This window comes from Neoarius graeffei, chromosome 28 (genome assembly GCF_027579695.1).
Source record: "Neoarius graeffei isolate fNeoGra1 chromosome 28, fNeoGra1.pri, whole genome shotgun sequence".
In the NCBI taxonomy this organism is placed as follows: Eukaryota; Metazoa; Chordata; class Actinopteri; order Siluriformes; family Ariidae; genus Neoarius; species Neoarius graeffei.
Window position 1 is genome coordinate 17502942 of NC_083596.1, and position 12511 is coordinate 17515452.

The 12511-nt window shown below is 38.5% G+C and overlaps 1 protein-coding gene across 1 annotated transcript in view; it reads left to right on the plus strand.

Annotated features, from left to right (window-relative positions):
• LOC132875484 (carbonic anhydrase 4-like) overlaps positions 1-11060 on the plus strand; it is a 42256-nt gene extending 31196 nt beyond the window's left edge. The window contains exons 4-8 of the mRNA XM_060912281.1: positions 1333-1478; positions 2000-2092; positions 2948-3014; positions 7291-7454; positions 7568-11060. Of these exons, the coding sequence (XP_060768264.1) occupies positions 1333-1478; positions 2000-2092; positions 2948-3014; positions 7291-7454; positions 7568-7747 (650 nt within the window). The 3' untranslated portion in view covers positions 7748-11060. The remainder of the gene's footprint in view (positions 1-1332; positions 1479-1999; positions 2093-2947; positions 3015-7290; positions 7455-7567) is intronic.
• The last annotated feature ends 1451 nt before the right edge of the window (positions 11061-12511 follow it).

Consider the following 12511-nt stretch of genomic DNA (forward strand, 5'->3'; position numbering starts at 1 on the left):
ATAAGCAAGGAAGTCCAATAACAAAACACCACTCGGGTTCAGATGAGGCAGGCCATTCCTCCCAATCACTCCCCTCCAGGTTTCTCTTTCATTGCCCACATGAGGGGCAGTTCCCCAGTAGAACAATAGAATCCCCAGAGGGAGCACCTTCCAGCACCCTGTCTAAAGAGTCCAAGATGGCCAAGATACTTTTATGTTCTGCACATAATCACAAACAACAGTCAGAGCCCATTCCCTTATTCAAAGGTGTAGGAAAGCAGCCCTCTCATTCACCAGGGAAAACTCCAAAATATAAGCACCAGAGGACTATAAGTATATCCAGACTTACCCACTGCTTCTCACCCAGGACAACTGTAGAGTGGGACAAAGTCCAGATCCTCTCCAGGAGATTGGTTCCAGAACCTGCGCTGTGTGTTGAAGAGAGCCCAACTAGCTGGTATCTCTCAACCTCATGCACAAGCTCAGGCTCCTTACCAACCAGAGTGGTAATAATCCATGTCCCTAAAACCAGTTTCAGCAGCTAGGGATTGGCCCACCAAGATCCTTTGCCAGCTGCCCGATCCACAATGCACTGGACCCCTATGGCTCATCCTGTAGCTGGTGGGCCTACATCTTTCTTTTGGGCTAAGCCTGGCCAGGCCCCATGGGTCCAGATTACCAGGTGCTTGCAAATAAGTCCCCTCACCAAGCCTGGCTCCAGGGTGGGGCCCTGGTATCCCTGTTCTGGGTGAGGTTTCATGCTTCCTTGATTCCCTCCATCTCATAGACATCTTTAGAATTGCACTTAGTCTGGCCCCTTACCTAGGACCAATTTGCCAATTGTCCCAGACAACATAGCTCCTAGGATCACTCAGGCACTCAAACCCCTCCACCATGAAAAGTTGCCAATTCACAGAAGGTATTTTAAAAAAATTAAAACAAAACACTGAAATTAAAAACAAGCACTTCTCTTTTCTTGTGTGTTACACTTTCAATCTTCAATGAGGCTGCATCAGACCTTAAAACTTGATCTGAATCTGCAAACATTGAAAGACCTTTTAAGGTGTGCTTCAAAATTATTATTAGCTCAGATACGTGAATAAAATACCCTAGCATTCAGTCTGCAGGCCACAGCACACAGTAGGCTCTATAGCCATCTAGCTTTAGAATGCTAGAGGACGATTTGTCCTCTAACTTAGCTGACTACTGCTGCTGATGCATAATTTGATTCCAAAAAGCTTCAGCGAAATTAATAAATATCCTCCATGGGACCTGCATTCAGTCTCTGACTTAAGAAAACATAAGAGGCACTTCTCAGAGATGATGTTTCGGTTCTACTATTTTCTTCTGCAGTGACAATGTCTGTGACCCATCTGGCAAGTGTGAGTGGGGGGAACCTTGGAGCCACTTACAAAGCCTTACAGTTTCACTTTCACTGGGGAGAAGATGGAGGCCCTGGATCTGAACACACCATTGATGGAGAACAGTACCCCATGGAGGTATGATCCCATTATACACACACTTATAAGGAAACATATTGAAATCACAGATCATCCAGATTCTGTCAAAGAATCTCAGTTTACATGTGAATGTAATTTGAATAGGATTTATGTGCATATAAGGGGTGTTACCATAAGAACCAGAAGTTTATGACTCCTATCAGTGTAACAAGTAACCAATGGTAGCTCAGGATAGCAACAATGTCAATCTTAGCTAAACGTTCCTATTAAAAGAAAAAAAAATGTTGTCATGAGATGGGGGAATTAGTAAATGACCAAATTAGGAGAAAGTGGGGTTTAAAAAAATACAAATGATAAGGAACGTCTGCATTATCCAGGAAGAGATATTAGTTTGAATTTTACAGTTTTCACACATTAGTGATCATGAATTGAATTTAAGATATATCAACTCTGCATAATGTTACTGCAACTTAAAAAAGTAGCTTTGTCAATAATAACAGCCATCATTCTGTCTGTCTGTCTGTCTCTCTCTCTCGCTCTCTCTCTGTCTGTCCCATTAGATGCATATTGTTCATATTAGGAACGATTTTAAATCTTTGGAAGAAGCATTGAAGGACCCAAAGGGAGTGGCAGTGCTGGGATTCTTTTATGAGGTACCATTGTTAATTTTTTTTCATAATGTTACATGAGCAGTCTTAAGAGCTTTTTAGCTGTACAACAAAATGTTGTTATGGAATCCACTTGATTTTTGACCACTGAAAAAAATGGGGTGAGTTTTATTTATTCAAATGCTTAAAGTTGACAGTTTGCAGACTGTTGAAATGCTGGAACCTGACATTAGAAAACAATGCACAAACCACAAGGACATTTTAGAGTACTATCGTTAACCTATTTGTTCATCTCATCTCATCTCATTATCTCTAGCTGCTTTATCCTTCTACAGGGTCGCAGGCGAGCTGGAGCCTATCCCAGCTGACTCCGGGCGAAAGGCGGGGTACACCCTGGACAAGTCGCCAGGTCATCACAGGGCTGACACATAGACACAGACAACCATTCACACTCACATTCACACCTACGGTCAATTTAGAGTCACCAGTTAACCTAACCTGCATGTCTTTGGACTGTGGGGGAAACCGGAGCACCCGAAGGAAACCCACGCGGACACGGGGAGAACATGCAAACTCCGCACAGAAAGGCCCTCACCGGCCACGGGGCTCGAACCCGGACCTTCTTGCTGTGAGGCGACAGCGCTAACCACTACACCACCGTGCCGCCCCCCTATTTGTTCAATCAGAAAAAAAAAATCAGAAATTGAAATTTGTTTGACTTTTTTAGAAAAAGAAAAAAGGACTTTCACAGAACAACATTTTTGGACAATATTTTGGTGTGCAAGTTGCTCTAAGGGGTCACATGATTATTTGGAATCTGTCATCGTACAATTATTTCTTGAATTGTGTAGCCTGTGTGCAAAGATTAAAAATCAGTATACTGTATTTTTTTCATGACAGAAATCAAAGAGTGCAAACAAAAAGTATGATGGACTCATACAAGCTGTGAGGAAAGTGGAAAGTACTGGTGAGTAATATATATTTATATATTCTGGAAAATATGTCAAAGTGAGTCTTTTTTTTGCTTGTAAAATGTTGAACAATTTACACAATTGATTATACATCATGTCATATCTCAGAAGTCAAGCAGAATTGCGTACACACTATATATATATATATATATATATATATATATATATATATATATAAAATCACGAAATCGAGTTGTACATAAAGCAAAGCACATCTTTATTCAGCACACATTTGTGAAATTCCTCTCTGCATTTAACCCATCTGAAGCAGTGAACACACACATGCACACATACGTGAGCAATGAGCACACACACACGTGAGCTTGTGTGCAACTGCTCCCCGGGAGTTACAGTAGGTGCCTTGCTCAAGGGCACCTCAGCCCAAGGCCGTCCCATATTAACCAAACCTGCATGTCTTTGGACTGTGGGGGAAACCGGAGCACCCGGAGGAAACCCACGCAGACACGGGGAGAACATGCAAACTCTACACAGAAAGTCCCCCGCCGGCCACTGGGCTCGAACCCAGAACCTTCTTACTCTGAGGCAACCGTGCTAACCACTACACATGAGCTTATAACTGATGAGGCATGTAGCACTGAGTTGGCTATAAGCAATGTACGACGAGATTGAGTGGGATAATTGTTTTATTATATCTACATTCACTGGATTTTGAGAAACGAAGCATTTTTATTTTTATTTTTTGCAAATTCGATAAGTAAAAACATTATACAAAACGTCTGACAAAATCATTCCCGCTTAGAATGTAAACAAACTGGTGAAATGACAGCAGCAATTTGTGAACAATGAGATAATAATTCTTGAAAGATAAAAAAGATACGTTCTTACCATCAAATACTTTCATTCCATATTTTGTTGGGGTTTTTTTGTACTTTGGGGGGTTTTGTTTTTGAGTAGAGTTTTTATTTCATTCTCAGTTGGTTCAGCAAAATGCCATTTTGTTTTTCTCTACACACTGTACAACCCCGATTCCAAAAAAGTTGGGACAAAAGGCAAATTGTAAATAAAAACGGAATGCAATGATATGGAAGTTTCAAAATTCCATATTTTATTCAGAATAGAACATAGATGACATATCAAATGTTTAAACTGAGAAAATGTATCATTTAAAGAGAAAAATTAGGTGATTTTTAAATTTCATGACAACAACACATCCCAAAAAAGTTGGGACAAGGCCATGTTTACCACTGTGAGACATCCCCTTTTCTCTTTACAACAGTCTGTAAACGTCTGGGGACTGAGGAGACAAGTTGCTCAAGTTTAGGGATAGGAATGTTAACCCATTCTTGTCTAATGTAGGATTCTAGTTGCTCAACTGTCTTAGGCTTTTTTTGTCGTATCTTCCGTTTTATGATGCGCCAAATGTTTTCTATGGGTGAAAGATCTGGACTGCAGGCTGGCCAGTTCAGTACCCGGACCCTTCTTCTACGCAGCCATGATGCTGTAATTGATGCAGTATGTGGTTTGGCATTGTCATGTTGGAAAATGCAAGATCTTCCCTGAAAGAGACGTCATCTGGATGGGAGCATATGTTGCTCTAGAACCTGGATATACCTTTCAGCATTGATGGTGTCTTTCCAGATGTGTAAGCTGCCCATGCCACATGCACTAATGCAACCCCATACCATCAGAGATGCAGGCTTCTGAACTGAGCGCTGATAACAACTTGGGTCATCCTTTTCCTCTTTAGTCCGAATGACACCGCGTCCCTGATTTCCATAAAGAACTTCAAATTTTGATTCGTCTGACCACAGAACAGTTTTCCACTTTGCCACAGTCCATTTTAAATGAGCCTTGGCCCAGAGAAGACGTCTGCGCTTCTGGATCGTGTTTAGATACGGCTTCTCCTTTGAACTATAGAGTTTTAGCTGGCAACGGCGGATGGCACGGTGAATTGTGTTCACAGATAATGTTCTCTGGAAATATTCCTGAGCCCATTTTGTGATTTCCAATACAGAAGCATGCCTGTATGTGATGCAGTGCCGTCTAAGGGCCCGAAGATCACGGGCACCCAGTATGGTTTTCCAGCCTTGACCCTTACGCACAGAGATTCTTCCAGATTCTCTGAATCTTTTGATGATATTATGCACTGTAGATGATGATATGTTCAAACTCTTTGCAATTTTACACTGTGGAACTCCTTTCTGATATTGCTCCACTATTTGTCAGCACAGAATTAGGGGGATTGGTGATCCTCTTCCCATCTTTACTTCTGAGAGCCACTGCCACTCCAAGATGCTTTTTTATACCCAGTCATGTTAATGACCTATTGCCAATTGACCTAATGAGTTGCAATTTGGTCCTCCAGCTGTTCCTTTTTTGTACCTTTAACTTTTCCAGCCTCTTATTGCCCCTGTCCCAACTTTTTTGAGATGTGTTGCTGTCATGAAATTTCAAATGAGCCAATATTTGGCATGAAATTTCAAAATGTCTCACTTTCGACATTTGATATGTTGTCTATGTTCTATTGTGAATACAATATCAGTTTTTGAGATTTGTAAATTATTGCATTCTGTTTTTATTTACATTTTGTACTTTGTCCCAACTTTTTTGGAATCAGGGTTGTATATGAGCTAATATCCTAGTGGTAGAGTAGCCAATCAGAGTGCGTGATTGCTTATATCCAGTGAATGTGGATATATAAAGTCTTAGGTACCCTGTTTTTTTCATACAAACTTTGTTATAGATTTCTTCTACATTATCAAGTCAGTATGAAAACATTTTAGAGTTCCAAATGTTCATTTTCAAGCACAAAGTTAAATGTTACAGAAAAAAAAAGTTTGCATCTGAGCAGCATATTCCATAAGAGCCCATTTTTCAGATGAAAAAAGAAAACATAATGAAGGCTACTGGGTTTTGGTGCAAAATGAAGAAGCGAGTATGACAGTCAAAGTGTCCAGAAGAACCGTGGCTGGTTCTGCAAGATGCTCAGTAAAACCTACAGCTCATTTCCTTATAAAACTGCACTCACTGTACCTCAGACTACTTTTTTTTTTAAACAAAACGTCGTCTTACACCAAATATTGACTTTGTGTCATTTTTTCCATTTCTTATGGCTTACTGCTGTTTACAGTATTTTTTTTTTAATGTTGAAACATTTCATTTCATTATTTTATGCTATTTTTTGTCTACAGCATTTATTTACATGTGCCCAGGACTTGGTCATGGGTGTCAAAGTCTCAGTGATTCACATGAGGCACGAATCCCAATCCCACAGAAGAGCTTCTGTAGCACAAACTGCTGAAAAAGTTAATGCTGACTACAACAAAAATGTGTCAGCATGAACTTTTTCAACAGTTTTCAGCAGTTTTTTCAGCCTTGCGTTTTTCAGCCATTGTAAAAGGATCATCAGTGTTATTCACGTCACCTGTCAGTGGTCATAATGTTATGGCTGTGTGTGTGTGTGTGTGTGTGTGTGTGTGTGTGTGTGTGTGTGTGTGTGTGTGTGCGTGTGCGCGTGTGTTTGTTATAAGGTCCACAAACTGAAAAAAGAAAAAAATCTGAGTCATTTATGAATAGCCATTCGCAATGATCAAAGTTAAGCATTAAAATCTTGTAACTCATTCTGGTAACTGATATCATGAATTGATGAATTGCAGTATTGTTATTGAGCATTATGAACAGTCTTTGGGCTAACCTACAGTACACTGTGTACAAAGTGCAATATACATGATTTTTATTACTTTCCTGCATACTGACTGTATGATCAATTTCATAGATTAAACCAGCTAATGTCTCTATTTCTGATTAATCTAAAGTAAATACAATTACCAAATTGTTCAAAGTCGTGAAGTGATATTTTATTTGCATGATACTATCTGCTGAACTCGGGGCCGAGGGGACATTCCTGACTTTCTGGTTAGGAATTACAAATTAAGGGGGGTTTCCTTCATTTTTTCCAAGTTGAAGTCCCAGATGTTAGCTTTAGTCAAATGAAGCATTAGTGCATGTATTAATGCATCATTATGAAAACATTATTAAGTATAAATATATTGCTTGTTTGTGGAACTTGTAGTAAAGTCATATCTATAAAATGCACTTCATCACTTCCATAGAATATCTCATCTCATCTCATTATCTCTAGCCGCTTTATCCTTCTACAGGGTCGCAGGCAAGCTGGAGCCTATCCCAGCTGACTACGGGCAAAAGGCAGGGTACACCCTGGACAAGTCGCCAGGTCATCGCAGGGTCCATAGAATATCATTCCTGTATTTTATATGACAATAAGAGCTGACTTTTTTTTTTTTACCCTAGATACTAACACAACGGTCAGTGGTATCTCCCTGAGTAATCTCATATCCAGTGAGGAAAACATGACCAAGTATTTTCGTTATGAAGGCTCTCTGACCACCCCGAACTGTACTGAGTCAGTGGTATGGACAGTGTTTGAAAACCCCATCCCACTGAGCAAAGACCAGGTGAGATGCTTATATTAAAGGTCCTAATACACACTTGTATATTTTTAACGATAATGAGATATCAGACTGTATAGTGACTTTAATCTGCTGTGAATGCGTTTCTCACTGCACAGCTTTCAGTATTCTCCTCCTTGAAGTTCCATGATGACAAGAAGATGATCAAAACCTTCAGACCCGTGCAGCCACTCAATGACCGTAAAGTGTACCGTTCCAGCAGCACTGTCATCATGCTCAGCTTCACTCTGCTCCTGATGTGTGTATGTTCAGCTCTGGGCCTTTTCCAGCACTACTAGAGGATGAGCCGAGCCCCAGTCTGGCAGCACCACACACAGAACTGAAAAGTTAAACGGATTGACAGCCACTTCTGTATGTGCATATCACAGTGAACGCACTTTTGTTTTGGCCTCCATCTTGGAGGTGAGACTTCATTTCCACATAGGCGCATGATATGCTGGTGCTTATCTGGAAAAGAACTGTGTTCATTGCTATCAATAGAAACCCAGCTAAGTCCTTAGGAGAGAGGCAGAAAGGTTACAAATGCCTGGCCTTTATCTGTCTGAGGTAGAGCCAAACTGGAGCCTCATGCACACACACACACACACACACACACGAGCAGTCAGCATGTGACCATTCGTCTGTCAGCATAGCATAATTATAATATGTATAGGCTAGATTTGTACACACACACGCGCGCACGGCTAAAGAATGATGAACACTTCACCAGGATGTTCTGAGGTTAATGACATTTCTGAACCAAGCCGCTTCATGAATTACAGGCCACAAGTCAAATCTGATGTTATTCTCCACATACCCTCACTCTGGAAACTGAACATTGGCAGTGACACAGGCCATAAAGGTAAAACGATTACAGTCACGTACACACAATATAAATAGATAAGTCTGATCATTTAAAGTGCATTGTTGCTGATTTAAAGGCAAAGTTCAGCCAGCATTCTGCCAAAAAAAACCCAACCCCAAACTATTTCCTTTTCGACTCATGTTCAAAATTCAAAGTATTTCCTAACAAGCTGAAATTATCACAAACATTCAGAGTGGAGTCATTTTGGAGTGAAAAAAAGCAAGTTGTTTCCTTGGTGTCACGACAGAAGATGGTGTCATTAGCATGTCGTATTTTAACATTTTTATCATGCTGAGCAACAGCAATTTCCTTAGGATGAAAGTTCTCAGAAACTGTCGATGCCGACACCCGAGACATTTACTTCCTCATAGACAGTGCACCAGTAAGTACACAGTTCTTATAATACTTCTATTCTGTTGGAGCTCGATCAGCTCCAGGGGCGCCATGGGGGGGAGTTAGGACAATTCTAAGGGCCCAGTATTGACAGAGGGCCCTCAGAGGACACTATTAATATTATTACCATGTGTAAGTTAATTTAATAAAAATATTTTAATAATTTTGTCTCTTAAAATGAGCAAAGACAACAATCTTCTGGTTTGGGTTTCCATTTTCTGCAAAATTATTAGGATAGATCATCTTTATATTTCACCTCTGTCCCTATTCATTACATGGTACAGTCTTGTGTTGGCAGAGCCGGAGCGTGACAGCACATTAGGTTTGTTGCTTTCCAATCCAGCACTAACGTCAGCTGCACATGGTAGGAGCAGAAATGATGGTGAACACCATCATGAAGAAGTCGGGTTACCAGAAATGTGTGTGTGTGTGTGTGTGTGCAATATTATATTCTTTCATAGAGCCCAGAATTTCTAGCAGTGCCCCTGATCAGCTCAGTAACATCAGAACTGAATTAACTGCTAAACCTGAATTAACAGCAAGCCAGTTAGACAACTCAGCAGCTAGCTAATCTAGCTAATGTTAATTTGTCCAACTAGCAAGTTGGCTGCCTGACTAGCAGGCTAATAATTATGCATATAATAGAACATAGAAAGAATTAATTAATGAAATATTACTAGTATATATCAACTGTCATTTAACAACACCAGCCTACACACTAATTCAAACTAGCGAATGTTACCAGCAAACATTTAGAGGTTGATTCAATCCTGACAATTCGTCACTTAAATTTTTACTGAAGCAGCATAATCCAAACCTCTCACAGGTTTTCTGTCTCCGGTGTGGCGTACAGTCATTTTGGAGGCTTTTTAAACTCCAAGCTGAAGAGATTCTACTTTTTAGGGGATGGATGTATATCATAAGGCACCTTCGCAATTTTGTGTGTGTGTGTTTTTGTTGTCGTTGTTTTTACCAGCGTGAAAATAACTTTAATTGGTATCAAAAATGCGCCAGTGTGCTGTTGTTATAGCTACTTCAATGAAAGCAGTTCAACGAAAAATAACCAAAAGTGGTGGAATTTTTACACAAAATATCACAAACTGAGTCAGCTGGCATGCTGAAATTTTATCATCTTGTAACATATGGAGTGAGCATGGAAAATATAATCGTAATTATACAGGGTGTTTCAAAAAAATTTGATATTATTTGAGATGTAAATATCCCAGAAACTATATAGTCTAGGCAAATGAAACCAAACAGGCTTAATGTTGAGCAATATAAGATTTAGTCCTCAAAATTTGAATGAGAAATTCAAATGTGGATTCTATGAACGATTTCACAAATGTTCAATATTCGCGCTGCCTGAGACACACAGACAGCCTTCCTCTTTGAACTTTTTGTGCCGTGTCCAAATCTGCATTGCAGTTGGTGCATTTTTAGAGAATTCTCTCATAAATGCACGCTGCACAGTCTTGTTCGACTGTGTTCGAGCGTACTCTAACACACAAAACGCCTTTTCTTTTCCAGTCAATGGCATTTCTATAGCTAAAAAGATAAAAACAAAAAACATTAAACATAAAATTTTGATGAGTTTCCACACATGCTGTTAAAAATTGAGGTCAATTGAATGAGAATTGGCAAAGTTTTTAGATTGTGAAATATAAATTTTTTTGAAACACCCATATTCAAAAATGTAGTAAAATATAATATAATGATAAACTACAGCACAGGTCAAAAGTTTAGACACACTCAACTACTATGAATGAGTGGGTGTGTCTAAACCTTGGCTGGTACTGTAAATAGCCACAATAACTAGGTTTATTATCTTATTGTCTCTCATAGATGGCCTTCATACTTTAGTAACATCAGCATGAGCATTCTTAAAGATTACTTGTAGGAATTGTCTGATTCTAGCTCCAATTTTCTGCATATGAATCTGTGAAAATGTCCCCACACGTTTTACATTTTAATCTTGAAGCTGCTTTGCTCCTGATCTCTGAAGCGTCGTCAGACCTATTAGTACAATACACTTTGCACATCTCATGGTCTCTCTACCAGAGTGAAGTGGCTGATTTATTTGCTTTTTTCACACGACCAGTGTTCATGTTCAGTTTTCTGTGGGTCTCAGAAGCCCTGAATGTGAATGTACTGTAAATCTGCAGGAAAAAAAAATTAATTGCTAGGATTTGCAGGAAAAACAGCAAAGAAGATCAACCCAGAAATATGATATGAAGACGCACAAACCTCTATTGTGTTATTTGTACACCTTTACTGTATTTATTTTGGTGTATGTTAATATATTGAGCATTGTTCTAACTGGTGATGTAATTTATCGTAATGTCTCAGCATTTTTGATGAAGTTTAGTATATCCTATGGAAATAGAAAAAAACTGAAAATGTGATTGTTTTGTGATTTAATTCTAACAAAATACTGAATGATATTTTCTGTAAACATGTATTTATATATAATGTGATTATATATGATGCTGATCATTAAGGAGATAAATATAAATTTGATTGCAAATGATATAGAGTTCCCAATTTCATAATGAACTACTGAATTGCCTTTCGTGCATTTATTATTATTATTATTATTATTATTATTATTATTATTATTATTATTATTATTCAAAAAGCACATACGGATTCTTCAGATGGTTTTTATTGCTTCAAATTGCATGACTTTTTCTAAATATCACTTATATTCAGAAGTAAATGGATTGTCCATGTGTAGGAATACAAAAAAAAGATAGAACATCATGCCTGGAATAAAACAAACAAACAAACAAAAACAAAAACCCTCTAAATATAGCAATATTCTTGGCATGTACACGTGCAGCTGATTTCTGAAGTTAAATAAAACTATTTTTTAAACAGTAAAAAAAAAAAATGCAATGGTGTTTGCTGGAATCAGGCACATTTTTTTAATTTAATTTGGGTTTTTGCCTAGAAAGTTTGTGAAGAAATACCAGAGACATGCTGCACTGAAAATGGCAAATCGTCTAGAGGGCAACAGAAATCAGAATACTGATTTACTGTATGTTAAATTACAGTTCTGTTCTATAGTGATTTTTAGGAGCTTTTGAGGTGTTACATCATTTATTTTCTTAAAGACAGCCTTAAAATGACTATCCATTCATGTGGGCACTATGCATGAAAGGGTTAAATGGCCATATAACTTAAGTTAAATATACAACAAATTAGTTGGAAAAATGAATTTTACATCCAGCTATTTAAGGTTTTATGCTAATTATGATGTGCAGAGGCCCTGTATTGTGACAAGGCACATGCTGCATTAAATATCCAAGATGTATCACCTCTGCTACATTAACGACGGCAGTTACAACGGGTGCAGTGTTAAAGTTTTTAATTTGCCAAAATTCGGTACAGAGCTGAGACTCATGCACCGCTCTGCTCCCCGGGCATGCGCAGTACACACACACACACACACTTTATATATATATATATAAGTTATTCCACGAAATCAAGTCGTACATGAGCTGATAGACGACAAGGTGCGTAGCGTCGAGTCGGCTATAAGCCATGTACGATGAGATTGAGTGGAATAACTGTTTTATTCTATTCACATTCACTGGATTTTGAGAACCAGAGCATTTTTTTTGCAAATTCAATAAATAAACACTTTATACAAAATGTCTGACAAAATAATTTCAGCTTAGAATGTAAAGAAACCGGCAAAATAACAGTAACAATTTGTCAAAAATGCGATAATAATAATTCTTGAAAAATTAAAAAGATGTGTTCTTACCATCAAATACTTTTATTCCATATTTTGTTGCTTTTT